Here is a 26,339-nt window from a genome sequence, read left to right as displayed (position 1 = left end):
TGGCCATGTAGGAGAATGTTCCTACTCTTAGACATCTATGCTGAAGTACTGGGGGAGGCTAAGAAATGGGCCACGGTATCTACAACTTCCAAGCTTCAGCAAAATGAAAAGGAAAAGAATCTGAGAGAGAGAGAGAGAGAGGGATGAATTTAGCAATGTGTTAACAATTGGCGAAACCAGGGAGAAGGGTACACAAGTGGTCATTGTACAATTCTTTTAAGTTCTCTGAAGGTTTGAAATGTTTCAGAATGAAAAGTTGAGGGAAAACGCCTTTGGTGTAAGATCTGGGGGAAACTGAGGGGAAATGTGGCAGTGGGCCCCGTCCCCAGGAAGCTCAGTGGAAATGGCAACTTGCACCAGCCTATGCCCCCTGCTGCCCAGAAAACATCAAACTCCACCCACTTGGCCTGCACCTCTGCTCTCAGCATCTTCACGCAGGCTCTCCCCGTCCTCATCGGAGGAAACTTCCCCCATGGATAGCCACCCCTGGCTTGGCTAGGATGTTACCCCAAGCGCCTTAAAGTACCACTGCTTGTCTCCCTGGAGAGTGAACCCAACCCTAAGTGGGCTCTATCCACTTTAGGTTTTCAAAAAATTATATTCACTTAACTTCACAGAAAAAAAAAGAATGTGGGCCAGGCGCGGTGGCCGACGCCTGTAATCCCAGCACTTTGGGAGGCCGAAGCCGGCGGATCACGAGGTCAGGAGTTCCAGACCAGCCTGGCTAACATGGTGAAAACCTGTCTCTACTAAAAATACAAAAATTAGCCGGGCGTGGTGGTGCGTGCCTGTAATCCCAGCTACTCGGGAGGCTGAGGCAGGAGAATCGCTTGAATCCGAGACGGGGAGGTTTCGGTGAGCCGAGATGGCGCCACCGCACTCCAGCCTGGGCAACAGAGCGAGACTCCGTCCAAAGGAAAAAGAAAAGAAAAAGAAAAAGAATGTGAGGTACAGACACAGAATGCCAAGATTTCGTCATCCCACATTCTCTTCGGAGCCCTGTCAATGAGGATGTTTTTCCACCCTCGTCATCAGATTGGTATACTAGTTTGTCATTTTCTTGCTTTTCCCAGCTTACTTTTCTCTTACAGGCACTTCCTGATGTTCCCCGAAGCCTCACGCCCCACATTTTTGAGGGGCTATACGATGCCGTGGCATGCTCGCTTTGGCCATCCCTGTCCCTCGTGTTGGACACTAGAGCTGTCCCCGATGTACCCATACTGACCTGGTCACGAATCGCCTTGAGAGGCTGGAAACTCACCCGCCTCCTTCCCGGGCTAGGGGGAAGTAGGGTGAAGGAGGCGTGCAGGGAGGGAACCTGGGGGAGGGGGTGGCCCGTCTCCCAGGCTGGGCGTGGGCCGGGCGAGGTCCCCAGCCCACCGGGCCGTGCCAACAATGGCCTGTTGTAGAAGGAGGCGGGAAGGAATGCGGCCTGGGGAGTTGGGCGGCGGCGGGGCGGGGCCCGGCCGAGCGGCTGCCTCTTACCTGGCCAGGTAGCTCGCATTTCCCGGCAAGCGGCGGCGCCCTCAGCACCTGTTGCCCGGTGCGCGGGCGGGGAGGACGGCGGGGGACATGGCCTGGTAGAGTCCCCTGGGGAGACCGTGCTGAGTTCAGTCCGGGGCAGGGCAGGGCGAGGGAGGGAAGGTCCTTCCCCGGCGCCCGCGCGGGCTGCGGCAGCATGAAAAAGAACCAGACGGTGCAGGGCACCTTCAGCAAACTCTTCGGGAAGAAGCACACCACGACCCCCAGCACCTCCCTCTACGCCACCAACCCGCCCTGGATCTTCACCCAGGAGGCCCCGGAGGAGGGGACCAGGGGCTTCGGTGAGTGCTCCGGGGACGGAGGGCGCTGGGGCGGGGACGGAGGGCGCTGGGGCAGGGCCGGCGGTGCTGTCTCCTGGAGGCGCGGAGGGGAGGGACACGTTGGAACCTGCGGACTGGCCGAGAGCAGCCGCCGGGCAGGGGAGGAGGCACCGCACCGGGGTGTCTGGGAAGGGCTGTGCGGTGAGAGAGGTGTGAGGAAAGAGGGGACCCGCGCACCACGGGGAGGTGGGAGAACTTTGCCGCCCCCACCTCTGACCCCAGGCCTTCTTCGGAGGTGTTTAATTGCCCCTCTTGGCGAATCCTATGCTTGTGTTAGCGGAAAGGCTTCCGGAGGTTTGCGGTGTCTCCCCCGACCCCCACCGCTACACCCCCATTCTGGCTGAAGCAAAAGTGTTCCTGAAGAACTGGGGGCTAAGGGGCTAAGAACTCCTCCCTCACCCTTTGCACTCCCTGTTTCCCCAGCCCACGTAGCAGAGAGGGGCCTGCTATCTGGGTGCTCACAAACTTGGCTCTGGCTAGGTGAGGCCCAGGAAAAAACAACAGGCGCAGCTGCTACCAGGTTACCAGCCTGTTTGTGACACCAAGTCACTTATTGGGGCCACAGGCTCCTGCCAGGTCAACCTGGGGCCTGGGCTGTCTCTGGGCTAAGACCGAGGAGCCAGAAATGGGACAGTGGAGGCCAAGGAACCCTCTCCCTGACTGCTAGCTGCCGCTGACCCCGGAATCACACTGGTGTGTCTCTGCAGGCCTCTAAAAGCACCGCCCTGGCTCATCCCCAGACTCTGGTTGTCGGTCATCTTATCATTGCATCGTTTTGCAATTTGTATTCTCTATAACTAGGGGAAGCCAGTGGCTGGAGACAGAAATCCATTTCTTGTGTATGACATGTGGCTCTGGAAGGCCCAGGTAAGGGGGGCAGGGGGCTTCTGGTCCCAAGGAAGGTCACCCATCACTGCTTTAGCTTGCCTGCCTTCATTCTCACCATATTCTCTTCACTGATCTTTATAGCCACTGTGCTGGGACCCACAGTGGATGTCATAGCCTTGGTGCCTGCTGTTGGACTCAGTTCAGTATGCAGGTTGCCACAGCCAGGACACAAGGCACCATGGATAGGAGCGGGATGGACAAAGTGTCGCCTCTTCCTGGCACAAGGATATCAGATCAGGGGTTGAAGAGAATTAACCATATGCCATTTAGCCCTTTCTGAGCCTTTGCTATAAACGATTATTAAGCATAAAAGCAGAGAAGAGAGATGACCTCTGAGTGGAACTAGCATTCGAGCTGACAGGAGAGGGCATTCCTGGCAAAACAAACAGTAGAAGCAAAGACCAGGAGGAGCAGGGCAAGTGGAGGCATGGTGTAGGCACTCCCAGACACAGGTGTGCGGGCAAGTGCCTGTGAGCCAGGACACTTCTTTCCCTCTCAACAGAGGCACCATGGAACGACCATTTATTAATCCTTTCTCAGGTGCAAGATGCCATTCTAAAATCTTTGTGTTACTGATTCATTGAAATCTCATCTAGAGTCAGGCACTATTATTATCATTCTTGTTTGACAGATGAAGAGACTGAGGCACAGGGAGATTAAGTAATATGCCCAAGATCATACAGCTTTCAATGCTGGAGGCAGTATTTTTCTAAGTCCACAATTCAATGATTTTTAGTAGACCGTTTACACAGAGTTGTGCCACTATCACCACCATCTGGTTTTAGAACAATTCGATGACCTCCAAAATCTCTCTTGTGAGGCAGAACCAATATTTGAACCCAGGTAGTCAGGCTCCAGAGATCACACTCTCAGCGGGTTTGCTGAATTAACTCTGCAGAGGAAGGCGATCCAATGGTGAATTTTACTTGAGGGGCATCTGCCTGGAAAATACCACACACACACACACACACACACACACACACACACACACACACCCTTCCTCCCTTAAGGGGAGACCTCAGCCATGCCTCTCAACACACCCTTCCTCCCTCAAGGGGAGACCTCAGCCATGCCTCTCAGCCACTTCTGCATTTTGCCTAGGCTGTGAAGGCTGCTAGTGGGCATCAGCACCTCTGGTGAGGGAAGAGGGCCTGGTGCCCTGTCACCTCCAGCCAGCTGCTGCCCTCATCAGCCTGGGCAGAGCTGGAGCCCAAAGGACAGCTCCTCCCGTTCCTCAAGGCAGGGCTGGGCCTCCAGCTGACTCAGCTTGGTCTTGCCTGCACAAGGAGCGGTGGAAAACATCATGCACCCAGCAGAACAGCGCCTCAGTGTTTCCGGGGTGTTCCCTGGGGTGCCACTGGGCGTGGCAGAAGTCCTCCTCCCTGCTCTGCTTGGAGTTAGGGAGAGGAGGGACCAGTGTTGGGGATTCTGTGATGGGATGCAGGTGCAGCCCTGCCTTGGCATCCTGTCTCTGTCGATACGTGGGGCTAAGCACTCTCTGGGCCTCAATTTTTTCTTCTGTTAAAGGAGATAGTGTCCAGGCTGCCTGCAGGGTAACTGCCTGAAGCGGTATTTATGGTAGTGCTTTGAAGAGCATTAAAACGAAAAGCTCTAAAGCAGGGTGTCCAATCTTTTGGCTTCCCTGGGTCACACTGGAAGAAGAATTGTCTTGGGCCACACATTAAATACACTGACACTAACGATAGCTGATGAGCTAAAAAACAAAACAAAAAAACGCAGAAAAAAACCCTCAGAATATTTTAAGAAAGTTCGCTAATTTGTGTTGGGCCATGGGTTGGACAAGCTGCATGCTCTAAAGCAAGGATTGGCAAACTACAGTCCTGGCTCCATTCTGGCCCATGCCTGCTTTGAGGAATAAAGTTTTATTAGAACATAGCCAACTATGCCCCTCATTTACATATGGTCTATGGCTAGAGTTGAGTAGCTACAAAAGAGACCTTATGGCCTGCAAAGGCTAACATATTTACTATCTGCCCTGTACAGAAAAAGTTTACTGGCCCCTCCTCTAAGGCATGATTTATTATTGTTGGATTATTCCCAGCATGGAGCAGTTCCTGCCCCTGCCTGCTTCAGCTCCTCTTCCTAACACTGCTGTAGAATAGAGGAAACTGAGCCATGAAAAGACTATTTCAAAGTCTCAGAGAGAGTGGGATTAGAGTTCCATAGGGCCCCTGAGTCTGTGACATTCCCCTCGAGCCTGGGGTGAGATGCTGGCGATATCCAGCCCTTAGAGAACAGGCAGTGGAATGGAAGGGAGGAAAATCAATGTAGGGATGTGTAATGGAATTAAGGAGTAATCAACTGTTTGCTCTGTGGTTGCAGCCATGTAAAAATCTGTTTGCACAAGGGTAGGCTGGGTACAGCAGGTAAATGCAAACAGTCATCTGAGAGTGGTAATGAGCAAAAAATTTTTCTTTACAGAATTTCTCTAATATGTATTCCAGCAATTAGGAGGGCTTCACTGAATGCATTTGCAATCCTAATGAAGTCTTCTGCCCTCTCCCAGCCCAAGCAAGGACACACGAGTGTGTGTGTGTGTGTGTGTGTGTGTGTGTGTGTGTGTGTGTTTAAATGCATGAGAAAGCAGAGATGTGGATCTTCGCAAATCCCAAGATAAAGGACTGGGCTGTTACTGGAGACAAAGCTGCCAGTCACTCAGGACTCCTCTCTTGCATCTTGGATTAGCTGAGCCAAGATTCTTTATCTACCACCGCTGCACCCGCCACCAGCAATGGGACACCCTTGTTTGCTAGAGGACTCTCTTTCCTACCCCGTTCCTCTAAATAGGACAGCTCACAGCTACCTCAGACATTTATTTGAAATGCAGATTCTGGGCTGGGCGGTGGCTCACGCCTGTAATCCCAGCACTTAGGGAGGCTGAGGCAGGTGGATCATGTGAGCTCGGGAGTTTGAGACCAGCCTGAACAACATGGCAAGATCCTGTTGTCTCTACTAAAAATACAAAAATTAGCCAGGCTTGGTGGCATGCACCTGTACCTGCAGCTACTCAGGAGGCTGAGGTGGGAGGACTGCTCGAGTTCAGGAGGCAGAGGTTGCAGTAAGCCAAGATTGCGCCACTGCACTCCAGCCTTGGTGGCAGAGCGAGACCCTGTTTCAAAACAAAAAACAAAAACAAAAACAACCCCAGCACTTTGGGAAGCCAAGGCAGGAGGATTGCTTGAGCCTGGGAGATAGAGGCTGCAGTCAGCTATGATGGCACCACTGCACTCCAGCCTGGGTGACAGAGCAAGATCCTGTCCTCCCCCACCCAAAAAAATTAGTTAATTTCAGATTCCTAGGGTCCCACCTCAGGCACAGGAAGTCAGAATCTCTGGGCTAGGGTCTGGGCTCTGGGGGTTTTTTGAGAGGGAGTCTCGATCTGTTGCCAGGCTGGAGTGCAGTGGCACAATCTCGGCTTACTGCAACCTTCTACCTCCCGGGTTCAAGCGATTCTGCTGCCTCAGCCTCCCCGGCCTGCGCCACCACACATGGCTATTTTTGTATTTTTAGTAGAGACGCGGTTTCACCATGTTGGCCAGGATGGTCTCATCTCCTGACCTCGTGATCCACCCCCGCCCACCCCGCCCCGCCCCCGCCCCTGCCTCAGCCTCCCACAGTGCTAGGATTTACAGGCGTGAGCCACCGCGCCCAGCCTTTGGGCTCTGGGTTTTTAACCAGCTCCAGGGGAATTGTTTTGTGCAGGCAGATATGAGAATCCTGGTATTTCCTTCCCCACCTGAAGCAAGGCTATTCTCTTTCCCTTTAGGACTCCCTGCAGGGCACATGGTAGGTTCTACGTAAATATGGAAAGAATATCACCAGCTCCTTATCAGGAGGACCCTAGTGCCCTCTGGTGTGGCTGCAGGTTCTGGTGTTCCTGTTCCCTGGGTCTCCTGACCCTATGTTTCAGGCCCGGCTAAAGAGTGGGAAACTCCCACCTCCTACCCTGGGAGCCACGAGCTGAGCATATATTTCCACCCAGGGCCAGGCTGGCACCAGCCTACCAACTTTTGTTTACTCCTGTTCCCTGGAGGTGTGCTGTGGTTTGCCGGCAGTCCAGTGCACACATATACACCCTCTGCTGCCCCATTATATAAGCTTCTCTTGTCACTCTAGTTCAACTCCAGAAAGCCAGGCCTGCCCTTGACCCCTACAGACCAGCTACAAGGTGCCCGTTCTCTCCTAGCCAATAGAGTAATGACAGTAATATAATTATTATCACCAGGCTCTGGACTAAAAGCTTTGTATGTCTTCTCAATTGAGGAAACAGATTCAGAAGGAAGGCTCAGATAGGTGAAATGACTCAGTCATTCCAGTCCGGGGTAGCTCAAACATCAAAGTGCACCCAGTCATCTGGAATCTTGTTAAGATTAGATTTGTTTCGGTAGTTTCAGGATGAAGGGAGAGTCAGCATTTCTCACAAGTTCTGGGGTCTGCACACAGATTGGTGAGTCCTAGCTTGGAAGCAGAGGGCCCTGTTCACTCTGCTCCTCCCCCTTAGTCCCCACCTGCAGGGTTGGGGGGGCGGCGCCCAAGACTCCTCCATTTCTGTTCCCTCCTCCTCTACTTTGTGGCTCCCTGCCCCTCCACCCCAGCTGAATCTTCAGCGTCCCCTCTGCCCTTGGACAAAGGCCTCTCTGTGGTCCTCAGGTCAGGCCTGCTGGGACTTGCTGGGAAAGACTGGCCTTTTTAGGCTCCTGTCCTGTGGACTTGCTAATTAGCAAGGAAAGGCCTCATTAACGCCATTTGTGAGTTACATTCACGTGGGGCCGCCCCCGCTGCTTCCCTGAAAGGCAGGGGCTCCCCTGGTGGCCGATGATTGGATGCCACACTTCATACTTCACTGTCCAGCACTCCCATTCTATATCTACGGTGAGGCAGAAGTAGAAAGAGGTCTGTTTTGGGATTCTGGGTTACTCTTAGTCAAGACAAAAACTCCCCAAGCTAAGGCCCGAATTCTCCTAAGCCCCAGGAATCCAATTAGACCTGTAGCCAGTGCTCCTGAGGTCATTTAGGGGCTCCTGGCAATTTGGGGCCCCAGCCCTCCTCCCACTCCGGCTAGCTTCCTTCCTTCTCCTGATTTTGGGGGGCTTCCAGAAAAGTATCATCCTCATTTTACAGGTGGGGAAACAGCCCGACAAAGTGCTCAGTGTCCTCAGGTATTATATGGATGTGAATCCGGATATGATTCCTAGGCCCATTTCCTCCCCTCCAGGCCTTACCAACTTTCAAGTCTCATTCAGGAAAAACAAGAGATGGAGGGGAGAGACGCTGAATCCCTACATTCCTTCCCTGCCGTGCTGGCTATGACATGAGGGAATCAGAGTCTAGAGTCATGTTGCCTGGGCTGGAATCCCGGCCCCTTTGACTCACCAGCTGTGGGACCTTGGGCAAGGGACTTAACCTCTCTGAGCCTCAGTTTCCTCACCTGCAAATTGGGAATAATAAGGGTACTTCCCCCATGGGGTGGTGAGGGCTTAGAATAGTGCCTTGCTCATAACACAGGCTTAATAGATGTTAGACATTTAAGTATTTAATAAATCAAATTAATTTTCTCTCTAGTTTGGACCTAGCTAGAATTTGGGGAAAGAACTAAATAACTGTCCCAGAATCTTTCTGACCTCAGCCTCCATGGAGATCCATGAGCAGCTTTGGGGCTGGGGGAGGAAGAACATTTCTTCCAACCCTGAACTCTGTAAGCAAAGAAATGCAGAAGACTCAGTGAGGCTCCTCCCCTCGGGGAGCAAGGGAGAAAAGAAGGGCTGGGCGTCCTGCAGCAGCGTGTACCTAGCTCTCAGCTCGCCCGGAGCTGGCCCACCCGCCACATTTAACACACACCCCAGCCCAGGCTGAGAGAGCCAGGTCTGCCTGTTGGGGAGAGGCAGGGAGCCACATGCCCTGCCATGCGTAAGGCAGTGCAAGTCAGGGGCCATGTTTGACCCCTGCTTGGCAACCTTGATCCAGCCCCTCCCACTCTGGGTTGCTGCAAAGAGGGCTGTTCAGCCCCAGGCATCAGGACTCAGAGTGAACCCAAACAAGAAAGCAAAGGGCCCAAAGGGCCGCCTGCCTCCCGGTGGCTCTCCCCCATGGGGACAGGTGTCACCATGATTTGCAAGTGACACAGTCCAGCTCAAGCTCACAGCCCAAACTCTTGATGGAGGGAAGTAAGGTGGAGCAGAGAGAAAATGATGATGACAACAATAACCAGCCCTCCCAATTATTATTATTATTTTTTTGAGACGGAGTCTCACTCTGTTGCCCAGGCTGGAGTGCAGTGGCGCAATCTCAGCTCACTACGACCTCTGCCTCCCAGGTTCAAGTGATTCTCCTGCCTCAGCCTCCCGAGTATCCTGAGTAGCTGGGATTACAGGCGTCCACTACCACGCCTGGCTAATTTTTGTATTTTTAGTAGAGATGGGGTTTCACCATGTTGGCCAGGCTGGTCTTTTTTTTTTTTTTTTTGAGATGGAGCTTTGCTCTTGTCACCCAGGCTGGAGTGCAATGGCTCAATCTCAGCTCACTGCAACCTCTGCCTCCCCGGTTCAAGCAATTCTCCTGCCTCAGCCTCTCGAGTAGCTGGGGTTATAGGCACCCACCACCATGGCCAGCTAATTTTTGTATTTTTAGTGGAGACGGGGTTTCACCGTGTTGGCCAGGTTGGTCTTGAACTCTTGACCTCAGGTGATCCACCCGCCTTGGCCTCCCAAAGTGCTGGGATTACAGGCGTGAGCTACTGTGCCCAGCCGCCAGGCTGATCTTGAACTCCTGACCTCAAGTAATCCACCTGCCTCAGCCTCCCAAAGTGCTGAGATTACAGATGTGAGCCACCACTGCCAGCCAACCCTCCCAATTATTGAGCATAAATATCTGCTAGGCGCTGTGCTGATGACTTTTGCACACTTTCTCTCACTCAGCCTCACATCAGCCTGCCCAGCAGGGACCACTGTTCACATGTACAAAGATAAAGAGACAGCCTCAGAGAGACCAGTGAGACTCCCAGGATCCCACAGTTAAGTGATGGAGCCGGAACTGGAACCCAAGTTCAGCTGGGCTCTAAACCCATAGCCTTGACCCCATAAGGTCCTGCCTCCCGTCCCAGCCAGGAGCTGTCCGACTACTGGGTGTTTCCGGCCAGGGCAGAACCTCAGCCATGGTCTCCTCACAGCCCAGGCAGCCTCAGCCACAACTCTGCTGCCCTCCGGCCCATGGCAGAGCCAGGTTCTCCTGAGGGAGAAGGGGCAGGAGGGGAGCTGCTTGTACCCAGGTTGAAATCTGGGGTGAAGTCTCCTGCTTGGCACCAGGAATTGTTTTTGGAACAGGTTTTTGGATGTTAGATGGTATTAATATTTATGTCAACTCAAATCCTTGAGAGAGTGTAAATGAAAGCAAAGCCCTACCTTTATTTCCCATCCTTCTATGAGGGAGAAATTGTTAGGAAGAAAATCTAAAGTAATCCTATGCATAATCTTGTCATAAATAGGATTCCATCTGGGGGGAAATTTTGTTCATTTAAAGATCAGGTTTGGGTCAATGGAGGCCGACCTGGATTTACCCCTATTTTATCACTGCATTATTTGTATGTGAGTTTGTCAGAAGTTTGTATCTTGACAGGACTGTGGTCCATCTGGGGCTCAGGCCTTGCTCAGAACCTGCTGCTGGGGTTTCACAAGGCTTCCCGGCTGCTGGAATTGCCCCAGGACTCTCTTTCTCTGGAAGCTCCTGGGTCCAGGGGCATCTCCCTTCCTTTTCCAGCTTTCTGAATCCCACCTGGATGTTCCAATGCTGCCTTTGTGGTCCATGCATGTGGCAAGCATAAAACCTCTGAGATCCCGAAGGACCTTTCCAGAAAAAGCCAGACACCAAGGGAGTTTGCAAGTTTCAGAGTGGATGAGACATGGGGCTGTGCCCCTCTTTCTCATTGCAGTCTTGTTCCGAGAGCAAATCATCCAGCCTCCTCTCCAGGCACCCCCTTCACCTCCTCCTCGCCCCTCCTTCCTCAAGGGACACCAGGATGTTCCTAGCCCTCCTTAGCTCCTCGACTGAGGAGGGAGCTGCTTCTCAGGAAGGCCTCAGCATCCCTGACCTGTGATCTGAGCAAAGTTCATCACTTCCAATAGGAAATTCCCCAAGGTTGAGCTCTGTTGTCTTTCTGTTTAGTTTTGGGCCTTGACGTTGAGGCTGGGAAGACCCCAGTTCTGACCTTGAATGCTTTGAGGATCTAGCTGATGGAGACAGACACACGCGCCTCACCTCATGCTATGCCTCCACCCAGCAGGAGCTGGGCCAGGTCTGAGGGGCCCCGAGAGTTGGCCTGATTCCAGCCACACCTCCTTTTCTCTTTTTTTTTTTCTTTTTTTCTTTTTTTGAGACAGAGTCTCACTCTGTCACCCAGGCTGGAGTTACTGGCACAATCTCAGCTCACTACAACCTCTGCTTCCCGGGTTTAAGCGGTTCTCCTGCCTCAGCCTCCTGAGTATCCTGAGTAGCTGGGATTACAGGTGCCCACCACCACATCCGGCTAATTTTTGTATTTGTAGTAGAGACAGGGTTTCACCATATTGGCCAGGCTGGTCTTGAACTCCTGACCTCGTGATCCGCCCACCTCGGCCTCCCAAAGTGCTGGGATTATAGGCGTGAGCCACCATGCCCGGCCCCACACCTCCTTTTCTTATTTTATTTTATTATTATTATTTTTTTTGAGACAGAGTCTTACTCTGTCCCCCAGGCTGAAGTGCAGTGGCGCAATCTCGGCTCACTGCAACCTCCGCCTCCCTGCTTCAAGTGATTCTCCTGCCTCAGCCTCCTGAGTGCTGGGACTATAGGTGCGTGCCACCACACCCAGCAAATTTTTTGTATTTTTAGTAGAGACGGGGTTTCACCGTGTTAGCCAGGATGGTCTCGATCTCCTGACCTTGTGATCCGCCTGCCTCGGCCTCCCAAAGTGCTGGGATTACAGGTGTGAGCCCCCGCACCCAGCCCCTTTTCTTATTTTGATAACAAATTTACTATCTTACAATTCTGCATGTCACAACTCTGACACAGGTCTCTGTGGGCTCAATTAAGGTGTTGGCAAGACTTTGTTCCTCTGGAGGCTTCAGGAGAGTCTGTTACCTTGCCTGTTCTGGCTGCCAGAGGCAGCCCACAGTCCTCAGCCAGTAGCCTCCTTCCATCTTCAAAGCCAGCCATGGCAGCCGAGCCCCTCTCACAGCGCATCACCCCACCTCTGCTCCCGTGTCACGTTTCCCTCTCTGACCCCTACACACTCCTCTTCAGACTGGGAAATCAAATCCGATTTTCCAGAGGTGCCTGGTAGGGAGAGGAGCCACCTGGGCCTTCCAACCCGGCCTCAACTACAGCCACTACCCTTCTATATGTTTTACAGAGAACAATTATATTCTTAGAAAGGATTTCACTGCTTAAAACAACCACAAAGCAAGCAAAACAACAATGGCTCAGAGTCAGGGCTGAGTCATGGGATCTGTGAGGCAGTTAGAGCGCCTGCTTGGGGGTCAGACGGCCACGGTTCAGATCCGACTCCACCCTGACCAGCAGGCTTCGAACAAGCTGCCTCACCTCCCATTGCTTCCCAGAGCTGCTCCTTGGCCAGAGCCGAGCCGAGCCTTCCTCACCCCCATACATGGTGGGATTATGACTCTTCCCTTTAGGGGTGTGTGTATGATGGTTTAGAAGTCAGGCCCTTTAGGGAGACCCTGGCTTCAACACTTACTATGAGGCTTTGGGCAAGTTATTTGACCTCCTTGTGCCTCAGTTTCCTCATTTGTAAAACAGGGATAATGACTACCAATTTGCATGGGGCTGTTTTGAGAATTAAATGAATTAATAACGTGTAAGATGCTCGGAACAGTGCCCAGACCATTAAAGGTGCTCAGTAGGCCGGGCGCGTGGTGCACACCTGTAATCCCAGCACTTTGGGATGCCAAGGCGGGTAGATCACCTGAGTTCAGGAGTTTGAGACCAGCCTGGCCAATATGGTGAAACCCCGTCTCTACTAAAAATACAAAAATTAGCTGGGCATGGTGGTGCACACCTGTAATCCTAACTACTTGGGAGGCTGAGGCAGGAGAATTGCTTGAACCTGGGAAGCGCAGGTTGCACTGAGCTGAGATCACGCCACTGTACTCCAGCCTGAGCGACAGAGCAAGGGGATCCACAATGGCTCAGGCCTGTTGTCCTGGCGCATAAGGAGGCGAGACAAGGCTTTTGAGGCCAGCCTGGGCAACATAGAAACCTTTCATCTATATAACCAAAAAAAAGACTCCATCTCAAAAAAAATAAATAAAGATAAAAAAAGATGCTCAGTAAGTTTTTACCTTTTACTATTATTACTATTACAGTTATCATCCTTGCCAAGTTGCTCAGATATAACACTTCTAAAGCTCCTAGGCACCCGATAAGAGTAGCCATTAATATGACAATAACTCAACTGTAGGAAGGAGGCTCCCTAGATCCCAACATTGGTGCAGAGATGAAATGAAATGATTAGGGCCTTGCCTAGGAGCGTGGCTCTCATGCAGTCCCTGTGGCAATCCCTGCCCCACCCCAGTCCTGTTAAGGGTCCAGGTAGCCACATCACGTCAGGTCTAGGGCCTTGGCATCCACACAGCACTCTCTAGAGAATGCCCCAGGAGATCCTTGTGTCAACATGCAGACTCTTGGAAGTGAGGGAATTGGGGGCTTTCGTGGTGGCTGTTTGTGAGCTACTTTTGTTGTTTCCCATTGGGTCAGATCTTACAGCTCCCCTCCCCCATGCCCTGTCCGATCTTGGTCTGCAGCCTTAGGCATGGAGCCTGGCAACTGGGACTGGAAAATCATATTTGCCCAGAGTGCATGGGGCAGGGCAGTGCTGGGAACTGGAGTTTCCAGGGACGTGCAGAGCACACGGAGAACCCGACGTTCGGGCCCCTTTTGAGACGTGGAGAAGCTTGAGTGTCCCAGCCAGCTTCCTGCCTTGGGAGGGCAGCACATGGAGGACACCACCTCCAGCTGCTGGAGCGCTCCCAGGAGCCTCCCTGTCACATCCAAAGCCCAGATGCTCCCATGGGGCGCTGCGGCTATCGGTGTAGGGATTTGGGATGGATGTAGTCTGATCCCAGGATCTTCCTGACAAGCCCAGTCTCTTAAATAAATCATTTGGCTTTCTTGCAATTTTCTCCTAAAGTCATGTACAAGGAGAAAAGTAATCATGATTAACTCAATGTCCCAGTTAGTAGACTTCTGGCTAACTGGGATTCTAACCTTTCTTCTCTCCTCTTTGGCTACCGAGGAAAGTCCTCCACACTTCGTTAAATGGAAGAAAGCCCTCTTTGCTCATGAGGCACATAGCAGGAGGGCTACAGCGATCCCTGCCAAGGGAGTGTGAATTTCTTGTCAGTGTGTATCAAGGGTCATGAGGGAGTTGAGAAAGGGATGTGATGTGATGTGAGTGGCCCCTCACATCTTCCCACTGCCATAGAGCAGCACGGAGCACAGACTCAGTAACTGGAGGAAGAGGAAGGTCCTTCATATCATCTTCCTACAGGGGAAGCCACCATGTTTGCTGAGCACTTACTATGCCCTGGCCACACTCACTCCTCACAACAGTGCTATACGGCACTATCATCACTCCCACTGTACGGATGGGAAAAACTGAGACCCAGAGAGGTTAAGCCACGTGGGCAGTCAGTGGCAGAGCTGGGATTTTTTAACCAGGTCACACTGACACTACTGTCCTGTTTTTTCTGCTCTGCCCTCAAGGGTGCATTAAAGCAAGCCATGTACACAACCATCTGTGGTTTGGTGGTCAGGGAAATCTTGAGTTAGGGAGTCCAGATGATGGGATATTGGCCACTGGGGACAGCAGGTGGCCTCATCTGCTCTGCATGTTTCAGATTAGAAATTCAAACACCCGAGGGAAAAGCCAGCTTGTTTTCCTCCCTCTCTGAGATAAGCTTCGGCTGGGCCCTTAGCCGGGCTTCCTGGGCTCCAAAAACGAGGGACCATTGCTGTGAGAGAGAAGGCTCAGGACAGTACAGGATGGTGGTTATGGATTGGGAGAGAGATGGCTGCAGGGGGCTGAAAGCCCCAGGAACACCTAGTCCCTCACCCAGCGCCACCTCAGCTGGCCCCATTAGCGCACATCTCATCCATAAGATCTGATTATGTTAGAGGCGCTTAGCTGAGTCTAACACCGGGAGACACGCAGGCCCTGGCTTTCCTCACTGGGAGCTGAAGGGCAGATTAAACTTGGGTGGCCGGATGCCTTGGATCTCCAGCTTATGGTGTCCCCTCACTTGTGTTCTCTAGATGGCATCTATTATGAAGACAATCGGTTTAACACAGTGAGTGAGTCAGGAACAGCCACGCTGAAAGCTCGGCCAAGAGTCCGGCCCCTGCTGACCTTCCTTCCGCTGGTGAGTATGGTTCTGCTCTGAGGTTGGAGAGTCTGCTCTGGGTGGGGACACCAAGGCTGCCCTAGCCCGAGTGGACATCAGCTGCACCCTCCGTCCACCCCTTCCTTCCTGATGCTGACCCAGCGGGAAGGGGGGCTACTGGAAGGAGGCATGGCCGAGGCTCACAGAGGAAGTCTAGGATTAGGGATGCCAGCTCGTTCAGGGCCAAGCCCATGGAGAAGTTATGGAGAACTTGTGTGCAGGAGTGATACAGCAGTGGGTACCCTCAGCCAAGCAGGGTTCATTTTCCACAGTCACTGATGACTGTCTGCTTTGTGCCAGGCCCTGCATTAGGTGCTGGATACAGAGATGACTGGGCCAGCCTTGCTGTTCTCAAGAAGCTCCCTGCCCACTGGAGGAGACAAATATATTTTGCTTAACCCAGTATATTCAAAAGAGTGTCACTGTGGCCGGTGCGGTGGCTCACGCCTGTAGTCCCAGCATTTTGGGAGGCCAAGGGGGGCAGATCACAAGGTCAGGAGATCGAGACCATCCTGGCTAACACGGTGAAACCCCGTCTCTACTAAATACAAAAAATATATATATATATATAGCCGGTGTGGTGGCAAGCACCTGTAGTCCCAGCTACTCGGGAGGCTGAGACAGGAGAATGGCATGAACCCGGGAGGCGGAGCTTGCAGTGAGCCGAGATCGCACCACTGCACTCCAGCCTGGGTGACAGAGCAAGACTCTGTCTCAAAAGAAAAAAAAGAGTGTCATTGCAACATTTAATCAATATTAAAAAATACTAATGGCTATTTTACATTCTTTTTTTTCATGCTAAGTCTTAACAATCTGGTGTACTACTTATATAGCACATCCTGCTTCTGACAGACTGAGACATTTTAAGTGCTCAATGGCTGCTTGTGGCCAGTGGCTGCTGTACTAGACAGCCCAGGCCTAAACAGCCAGGCTCCTATATTTGAGGCTTACTCCTGTCTGTCAGACCTGGGTCATGGGTGGCACAATGCTGTCACTGGGGTCACGGCATCCTCTTGCCTCCATGAGGGTTTAGTATTGCCTGGACTGAAAGGCCCCTTGCCCTGGTCTGAGCTCTCAGGGGCCTGTTAGACTTCATGGCACCCCACACATTGGTCCTAGGTCCCCATACCTCCTGCCTAGCACTGCCTGCCTGGCACAACCACCTTCCTCTCCGCATCACCAGTTTTTTTCTGCTATGTCCAACTTCAACAATCAGACGTAAGATTCTAGATGGGACAGAGGCAGTCTTACATCCTCCTTGGTGCATCTCTAAGGCCTCTCTGTGGAGGGCTGAGCACACAGATCTCTGGGAATACAACTTTAAATAATTTATTTTCTGCTTATAAAAGCAATTCGTGGACATTATAGATAAATATAGAAAGTGCAACACCACCAACAACAAGATATAAATCAAATAAGTCAGCTTGGAATCCTAGGACATTGGGAGGCTGAGGTGGGAGGATCACTTGAGGCCATGAGTTCAAGACTAGCCTGGGCAATATAGCCCAACCCCATCTCTACAAAAAATTTAAAAATTAGTGAGGTGTGGTGGTGTGTGCCTATAGTCCCAGCTACTTGGGAGGCTGAGACAGGAGGATTGCTTGAGCTCAGGAGGTTGAGGCTGCAGTTAGCTATGATTGCACTACTGCACTTCAGCCTGGGTGACAGAGTGAGACCCTGTCTTAAAGAAAAAAACCAAATGAGTCAGCCCCTAACTTGGTTTCCAGAGAATGCATAAAACTCTGATAGAAGTGATTGCACCCATAAATGGAGATAAAATCAGTTTGAAATTTTTTTTTTTTTTTTTTTTTTCAGACTGAGTTTCACTCTTGTTGCCCAAGCTGGAGTGGTGCAATGGCGTGATCTCGGCTCCCTGCAACCTCCACCTCCTGGGTTCAAGCGATTCTCTTGCCTCAGCCTCCCAAGTAGCTGGGATTACAGGCGCCCACCACCACGCCCGGCAAATTTTTTGTATTTTTAGCAGAGACAGGGTTTCACCATGTGGGCCAGGCTGGTCTCGAACTCCTGACCTCAGGTGATCCACCCACCTCAGCCTCCCAAAGTGCTGGGATTACAGGTGTGAGCCACTGCGCCCAGCCTGAAATACTCTATATTGGGAGGTTAATTAGATTCTCTCCTGTCACTTACCCTCAACACACATACCCAGATTCATAGCAGTGTGGGCCCAGAGTTGACACACCTCTACCAGTCGGTAAAATACTAAAACATTCATCTGTAAAATGGGAATTAAAAAAAATAAAATAAAATACTGAAATACAGCCAGGTGTGGTGGCTCATGCCTGTAATCCCAGCACTTTGGGGGCTAAGGTGGGTGGATCACAAGGTCAGGAGTTCAAGACCAGCCTGGCCAACATGGTGAAACCCCGTCTCTACTGAAAATACAAAAATTAGCCGAGTGTGGTGGCACACACCTGTAATCCCAGCTATTCAGGAGGCTGAGGCAGAAGAATCGCTTGAACCTGGAGGCAGAGGTTGCAGTGAGCCAAGATCGCACCACTGCACTCCAGCCTGGACGACAGAGCAAGATTCCATCTCAAAAAAAAAAAAACAAAAAACAAAAAAAAGAACAGAAATACTTCTCTACACAGTAGAAACGGCTGTTGCCCCTGGAGTGGCTCCTGCTGTCCTGCCCCTCGCCTAGACCTGGAACACCCCCAAAAGCAGCAACTAAAGAGTTAATGTGGGCCCAGCTGAGTTTGTTCTGATTGGTGGGCATCCTTATCTCCCCCCAGCTATCTGCTATGGGCCCCTCAAAGACCAGAGCAAATCCTCACCTTCCAGCCCTCTCTGGCTCTGGTTTGGATCTGGTCTGGGCAGAACATGACTTAAGGGCTGCATAGACCCCAGGCAGGCCTGGCCAAAGGCTCTGGGGCCCCTGGAGTGGGCTGGGCTGGCTGGTCAGGCCTGAGTTCCAGGGTGTCCTGGGGAAATGCTTCCTGGGAACAGTTCTTTTGGGCAAGCCTCAGAACCAGTCCCAGGAAATGGGGGCTTCTCCCTAAAAACTCACACCCCCTCACGGGTGAGGGTGAGAGAATGGACACATGGTGAACTGACGGCTGAAAGGGGCCTCATTTTACAGAGGCAGGAACTGAACCAGGAAGGGGAAGTTCACTCGTTCCCTCAGTGCTGGCTAACCGGGGAAAGGCAGATGGAGTGACTTGCCAACCCTATCCGTGGCGCAGCCTGTGATCGTGGCCACCTATGCTGAGCACTCACTGTGTGCCAGACACCATTCCACGTGGACCATGTGTGTTAACAAAGCCACCCTCCGAGCAAGGTGCTGTCATTAATCCCCATGTTACAGGCAGAGAAACTGAGGCACAGGGTGGAGTAACTTGCTTAAGGTATTGCGGCTAAGTGGCAGAGCCGCGACTGGAATCCCTGAAGCCAGGCTCCAGGGTCCAAGTTCTATTCAGGCCGTTCTACTCTCCCTCCACCCGCTACATAGAAGCTTTTTCCTTCTCCTTCCAGGACCAGGCGGCAAAACCACTTCCACCTCCCTTGCCTGCCTCTCTGAATCCCTGTCCAGCAGCCTGGGCCTGCTGGGCACCAGGCCTCTTGCCACTTTTAGCTCATAGATGCTTTTGACACCATGATGAGGCTGTGAGCCACATACATCTAGTTTTGCTTACAATTTCAGCAGGCGACTGAAGCCCACCCATGATATGCCTTCAGATTAGGAACCCTTGGCCCAGTGGCCCGCATCACAGGGACTGTTCTGTGCTCCTCACTCAGGTCACAAGATAGGGCAGCTTCCATGCCATTCATCGCCTGCTCCCGGGTGGAGGAGAATCCGGCTGGCGGCTTAATTCTCTCCTGTCTGAGCTTCTGACTCCTCTCCTGTAGGCCCTAGCCAGGTCCTTTGCTTTCTTTCAGCAGGGACAGAAGGCTGGGAGGATGGGGAGGAGAGAGAGGACGAGCTCTGTGTGGGTGTGGGCTCACACACACATGCACACGCACACACCCCGTCCCCCAGCCCCGCCAAGTCAGGGTGGGTGGGGAGCTGGGCTGGTGCCTAGCCCTGCCTGACACTGTCCTAGCCGGCCAGGCCTCCACCCCTCCCTGTCCTCCCTTCCCACATTCAGAGGCACCTCCCAGGCCAGGCTGCCCAGTGGGTAGGCGAGGTACGAGGTAGCAGTGCCCAAGAAGTCAGGTGACAGGCCCCCCGAGGGCCTGCAAGCTCTCTCCAGGCCTGGGCCATCTTCTGAGCCTACCCTCCTCATCAGTGCCCTACAGGAGCCTGCCAGGGGACAGAGCTAGAGAGAAGGAGACAAGGCAGCGACAGGTGCTTCTGCCCCCTTCCCCAGAGCTCCCTCGCTCTGTGTGCTGAGGGTGCTGGGGATTACGAAGTGTTTATCAGGCATCCAGAAGCCAAAGGCCAGCTAGGAAAAGGACCTCGGGATCCCTCAGTGGCTGGGATGGGACCAGGGGCTAATACTCCAGCTGAGTATTAGCTGAATACTGCAGCTGACACCAGTCCCAGCTCTGCCGCTGGGATGCAGGGTGGCTGCAAGCCAGTCCCTTCCTCTCCTTGGGCCTCTGGCTCCTCACCCAACAGTGGGGGTCACACTGCATGGTCCTGAAGGGTCTCTCCAGCCACGACTTTCTGTGTTAAAATGACTTCCTAACGGAAGGGTAGACAGTGTGGTCAGCTCCCTGGAGGGCCACCGGAGAAGCCAGGCCGTAATGACACATGGACCCCTCCTTGAGCTCTGCTTCCGCCTCTAGAAAGGGAGGTTTTCCAGCTACTGGGGCAACCCCACCTTCCTGCTTGGGGAGCCCTGAGGAGCTGGATTTGAGCCACCAAACTTCAGAGGCAGGAGGTCTACAGCAGTTGTCAAGATGAGAATACTGAGGCCTGGGGATGGGAGGGCCCTGTCCAGGCCACTGGGCTCAATAGAAGCAGGGACAGGAGCCAGACCTTCTCCCCAGGCTGGCCCCGGGTACATCGGAGGCTGGCTGAGCGAGGGGTGATCCTTTCTCCCTCCTTCTCAGGGAAGACTGGGCCCAGAGAGCAAGCTGGAGCCTGTCCCTCTGTTTCTTCCTCTTCTTCTTTTTTCTTTTTTGAGATGGAGTCTGTCTCTGTCACCCAGGCTGGAGTGCAGTGGTGCGATCTAGGCTCACTGCAAGCTCCGCCTCCTGGGTTCAAGCCGTTCTCCTGCCTCAGCCTCCCGAGTAGCTGGGACTACAGGCGTCCACCACCACGCCCGGCTAATTTTTTGTATTTTTAGTAGAGACAGAGTTTCACTGTGTTAGCCAGGATGGTCTCTCCATCTCCTGACCTCATGATCTGCCCGCCTTGGCCTGCCAAAGTGCTGGGATTACAGGCATGAGCCACCACACCCGGCCTGTCTCTCTGCTTCCGAGAGCTGGGTCCATAGAACAGTGGGTGGCAGAAGGGTTGTATTTTCTGGGATTCTCTCTTGTCCTCCCCAGTCTGAATCAAGCCATCTCCAGGGTGATGCATATGAGGAATTAAAAATTAAATGCCAGTGTGGCAAATATGGGAAAACTGGCCCAACAGGTCCCCAGGGGTGCCCTGGGCGGTGAGAGCTGCCTGGGTCACCCCACCCTGTGAGTCAGACAGGCCTGGCTCTGCCAGAGGAGGCATCCCTAGGCTCAGGCAGGAGGCCTCGCCTGCCCTGCACCCCTCCCTTAGTCCTTGCTGCTGAAGAGGCAGCTGGAGTCAGCCCCATCTCTCCTTTCCACCCACCCCGCTGCTGCAGGAGCTTTTCTCTAAACTCAAGGCCCAGGCACCTTTTGGGGCTGGAATCTGAGCTCTGTAGGGTGAGCCAGGCAAGGCAGCCATGACTGGCTTTTAGCTGGTTTGTGTGGATGATGTTAGGCCAAAGGGTCGTGGGGTGTGGGGTGTTAGGCCGGCCACGAGAATGCAAATGGAGCTTCACACCCCCTTCTCTACCCACCTGGCTCCTTCCCTCTCAGTAAGGACCTCAGCCTGAACCTCCAAAGCTCCATCTAGGCCCATAAACCTCCATTCTTCATCCTGGCCCATAAACAGCCACCCCTTTGTCCCCATGGACTCACAGATGTGTGCCCCCTCAGGAAGACTGGCCAGAGAAGAAGCCCTTGAAATGGGCTCAGGGCCATTTAGGCAGGGTCTCCAGGGACGTGGTGCACCCTCTGAGGGCATGTCCCCTTGATCCTACTGACTTCTTGCCCCAGAGAGAGGGCAGACCTGGGCCCTCCATAATACCCAGTGGAGGGCAGAAGCCGTGGTAACCTGGGTCTAAGGGTGGTTCTCAGATGGTAGATAGGTTCAGAGGAAGATGGTTCATGGGTGGACACTCTTTTCTGGCCCCTAGGAGGGGTCTGAGCTGTGGCACAGTGTGGGGCTGTGTTGGGGAAACCATCTCCTTTATAAACTGCTCACTGGCTCCCAACTTCACAGCTGCTCTGCAGGATACACACAGCCTTTCTCGATCCTTGATCCTCTACCACGTCCACCAGGCCAGCACCCCCATACTGCACCCCTAAGCCAGGAAAACAACTGGCTGGGCTTCATCTAGTTGGATATGTTGGGTGCCTGGAGGGGTTTCTGTGTAGCTCTTGCTCTAGGGCGGCGGGGGGGGAGGCTCCCAGCTTCCTTTTCTCCCAGCCTGCAGTGGTGCCCCCAACCATGCCTGCCTCTAACTCAGGTGCAGGGTCATCTCCCTCCCACTCTGCAACTCCACACGCCACCCCACAGGGCCAGTGCCCCAGACCAGGCTCCAGGAGGAGTCTGGTGAGGAAGTTTGTATTCCACGATGTGTAGCTAAGACTCCGAGCTGGCCGCCACCCAGGGTCAACCATGCATTGCCCACTGGCCCAGCCCCTGGTAACCCACCCTTGAGACTTGGCTGAGCTCTGAGGAATCCCAGGCATGAGGATGTGTGTGTCCCAGGCATGAGGAGGCCAGTGGGGTGGACTGGGACCATCAGTGGGTGAGCCCTGCCCTCCTGAACTCTCAGGGGTGCAACAGGTGAGCAGTGGGCCCCAGTCCCCACAAAACTTCAAAGGGAAACTAGCCTCATCCTTGAATAGCAAGTGTTTTCTTCCCTGCCTTCTTCCCTCCCTTTCTTCCTCCTTCTCAACTCTGAAATGTTAGCAGTCAAGAGGGCAATAGGGGATTCCTGGTGACCTGTCCCTGACCATGGGGAAGAACCCATTTCCTCAGATGCAACCAGAGAGACACACCCTGAAGGCTGTGCCCGGAGCAGTGGCCCAAGTCCTCGATTAGAATCCAGGGGAAATAAACTTTCTTGAGCACTACTCTGCAGGACCTCTTAAGGTGTGCAGTGGCCTCTGGTATCACAGCAAACCTAAGGGAGGTGTGATTATTCCCATTTTACAGATGAGAAAGCTGAGCCTCAGAAGGCAAGAAAGGGACACACTTCTTGAGCACCATCTATATATGTCAGCTACTATCTCTGACTCCTTTTAGATAAGTCAGTTAAGATTGCAAATCTGGTCTGCCTGACTCCTAAGTTGATGTTTTTTCCACTCAATCACAATAATTAAAAAGAAAACTAGGCCAGGCGCGGTGGCTCATGCCTGTAATTCCAGCACTTTGGGAGCCCGAGGTGGGAGGATCACAAGGTCAGGAGTTTGAGATCAGCCTGGCCAATATGATGAAACCCTGTCTCTACTAAAAATACAAAAAATTAGCCAGGCATAGTGGCATGCACCTGTAGTCCTAGCTGCTCAGGTGTCTGAGGCAGCAGAATCGCTTGAACCTGGGAGGCGGAGGTTGCAGTGAGCCAAGATCGTGCACTCCAGCCTGGGTGACAGAGCGAGACTCCATCTCAAAAAACAAAAACAAAAACAAACAAAAAAAAACAAAAAAACACACTATTATTGTATTGGGTATTTTTTTTTTAATTATAAAGGAAACAAAAGTTCATTGTTAAGAACCTCGCAATAGAGACAAGGAAGGAAATACATATAAATATTCTTGGAATGGTAGTTCTCTCCACCCATGCTTCCTCCCTAATCATTGCTGGGAACTTTTCAATATACTAGGCTGTGATGATGGGTTTTTTTTTTTTTTCTTTCGAGATGGAGTTTCACTCTTGTTGCCCAGGCTGGGGTGCAATGGCGTGATCTTGGCTCACTGCAACCTCCGCCTCCTGGGTTCAAGCGATTCTCCTGCCTCAGCCTCCTGAGTAGCTGGGATTACAGGCATGTGCCACCATGCCTGGCTAATTTTGTATTTTTAGTAGAGACAAGTTTCCCCATGTTGGTCAGGCTGGTCTTGAACTCCCAACCTCAGGTGATCCAACTACCTCGGCCTCCCACAGTGCTGGGATTACAGACGTGAGCCACTGCCCCTGGCCGCTGTGATGGTTTTTAAAGGGCTGCTTTGGCCGAGTGAGGTGGCTCACATCTGTAATCCCAGCACTTTGGGAGGCTGAGGAGGATCACTTGAGCCTTGGAGTTCGAGACCAGCCTGGCCAACATAGCAAGACCCTGTCCCTACAAAAAATATAAAAACAAGCAGGACAGGCTGGGTGCCATGGCTCATGCCTGTAATCTCAGCACTTTGGGAGGCCGAGGTGGGTGGATGACTGGAGGCCAGGAGTTCGAGACCAGCCTAGCAAACACAGCAAAAACCCATCTGTATTAAAAATACAAAAAAATTAGCCAGGTGTGGTGGCGCACACCTGTGGTCCCAGCTACTTGGGAGGCTGAGGCAGAAGAATTGCTTGAACCTGGGAGGCAGAGTTTGCAGTAAGCCGAAATTGCACCACTGAACTCCAGCCTGGGCAACAGAGTGAGACTCTGTCTCAAAAAAAAAAAAAAAAAAAAAAAAAAAAGCTGGAAAGCTGGGCATGGTGGCTTGCACCTGTAGTCCCACACTTGGGGAGGCCAGGAATTTTTGGCCAGGAATTCTCCCCCCCCTTTTTTTTTTTTTGAGACAGAGTCTCGCTCTTGTGCCCAGGCTGGAGTGAAGTGGCACAATCTCAGCTCACTGCAACTTCGAGCCCCCTGGGTTCAAGTGATAGCAATTCTCCTGCCTCAGCCTCCCGAGTAGCTGGGATTACAGGCACCTGCCCCACACCTGCCTTTTTTTTTTTTTTTTTTTTTTTTTTTTTTTTTGTAGAAACAGGGTTTCACCATGTTGGCCAGGCTGGTCTCAAACTCCTGACCTAAGATCCACCTGCCTTGGCCTCCCAAAGTACTGGGATTACAGGAGCTCAGGAATTTGAGGCTGCGGTAAGCTATGATCTTGCCACTGCATTGCAGCTTGGGTGACAGTCAGATACTATCTCCAAAAAAAAAAAACACAAAAATTAAAGGGCTGCTTCAACTGATCTGAGTTGCTGGCTTGTACACCTCTGTGAAGTGAGTGAGGTGACCGATGGTCTTAGCTTCTGGGTGTTGTCTGGGTGTGAGGACGAGGAAGTGCTGAGGCCCAGTTTCGTGGAGTTCCCAAGCTGGCAGAGCCAGGGCTGGACTCTGCCCCAGGCAGCCACAGTGCAGGAAGTGGCTGTGGTCAGCTGCCCAGGCTGGCCCAAAGAGGGAGGTGCTGCAGCCCGGCCCACCAGGGGCACGCTCAGATGCTCTTTTACATGTTCTTTGCTTCACTGTACACAGGTTGGTCTGCCCCTTTCAATGTGGGCTGCCACACTCGGAGGGCCATGCACTCCACTCCCGAGAACGTTTGAGGCACATGGCAACCCCTGCCAGCAGCACGCTGGGCTCCTGAGTCTGTCATTTTCCTGGTGCCGAGGGCGGAGCAGTGTAAGGTTGGGACACAGCAGGCTCCCCAGCTCACTGCAGTAGTCAGAGCCCCATATCTGAGGCCAGCAGTGACCTCAAGCCCAGCCCTGCCTGCCTGGTCTGGGGCTCCTGGAAAAGAACTTTGAGAACTCTCCCTCTCAGCTCCCCCTGCCTCTATCCTACTGTCCCTTTGGCATCTCTGGAGTCAGAGGACAACCTGGAGGCAATACAGTTATCTGTCCCAACAGCCTGTCATCAAGGGGTGACCTTGAGTGTCCAGGTCACTGCCCACGCGATGCAGGTGAGCTGACTCACAGAAGGGACACTTTTTGGGCCTGGACTCACAGAACGCTGTAGTCAAAGTGATCCTTGGAGAGTATTTACAGAAGGGGCAGAAAACTGAGACCAGAGTGAGAAGTTACTTTGCTCCAAGTTAATTGGTAGCAGAGCTGGAGCCATAACACAGGTTTTCTGCATCTTTGTCCCATATTCTTTTTTTTTTTTTTTTTTCGAGGCAGGGTTTTGCTCTGTCACCCAGGCTGGAGTACAGTGACACAATCTCGGCTCACTGCAATCTCCGCCTCCTGGGTTCAAGTGATTCTCCTGCCTCAGCCTCCTGAGTAGCTGGGATTACAGGTGCCCGCCACCACACCCGGCTAACTTTTTGTATTGTTAGTAGAAATGGGGTTTCACCATGTTGGTCAGGCTGGTCTCAAACTCTTGACCTCAGATGATCCACCTGCCTTGGGCTCCCAAAGTGCTGGAATTAGGGGCGTGAGCCACCGCGCCCGGCACTTGTCCCATATTCTTTCTGCCACTCATTCACTCATCCAGGAACGTATTCATTCAAAAAACATTTGTTTAACTGCCCGGTCTGTGTCAGGCACATACAAAGAAGCAGCCATCACCAAGCCCTCAAGTAGACTGGGCTGGGCAGCAGGGACTACAGTCATCAACTCTATGTCTATAGACATGGAGTTGTGTTAGAGGGAAAGTATGAGAGCAAACACTGTACTGGCAAAGGAAGCAGGCTGTCAGGTCCCAATATTGGCCCTGGCACTTACTAGCTGTGTGACCTTGGGCAATGTACTTAGCCTCTCTGTGCTTCAGTTTTCTCATCTATAAAATAAAAATAACTTGTCTCTTAGGGTTACTGTGAAAACTAACAGTAAGACTGGGTTGCTATATGTGAAGTACTCAGAACAGTGCCTTGCACCTAGTAGATGCCTAATAAATGTCAGCTGCAATAATAATGCACATAGAGCCTGAGGATCACACAGGGAAGAGAATTAACTCTGGCTGGGGTTGCCAAGAAGGACTTCACAGAGGGAGGACATTTAATCTGGGGCTTAAAGGATACCTAGGAGTCTGCCAGGAAAAGAAGAGAATCCTAGGC

General features: G+C 52.5%; 1 protein-coding gene across 1 annotated transcript in view; it reads left to right on the top strand.

Annotated features, from left to right (window-relative positions):
- Positions 1 to 26,339, top strand: part of C5H6orf132 (chromosome 5 C6orf132 homolog) — a 52,371-nt gene that overhangs the window by 11,173 nt on the left and 14,859 nt on the right. Inside the window, exons 5-6 of the mRNA XM_002816887.5 lie at positions 618 to 1,823; positions 15,075 to 15,181. Of these exons, the coding sequence (XP_002816933.4) occupies positions 1,679 to 1,823; positions 15,075 to 15,181 (252 nt within the window). The 5' untranslated portion in view covers positions 618 to 1,678. The remainder of the gene's footprint in view (positions 1 to 617; positions 1,824 to 15,074; positions 15,182 to 26,339) is intronic.

The sequence above is a fragment of the Pongo abelii genome, chromosome 5 (genome assembly GCF_028885655.2).
Source record: "Pongo abelii isolate AG06213 chromosome 5, NHGRI_mPonAbe1-v2.0_pri, whole genome shotgun sequence".
In the NCBI taxonomy this organism is placed as follows: Eukaryota; Metazoa; Chordata; class Mammalia; order Primates; family Hominidae; genus Pongo; species Pongo abelii.
This window is presented reverse-complemented; position numbering and strand designations above follow the sequence as displayed.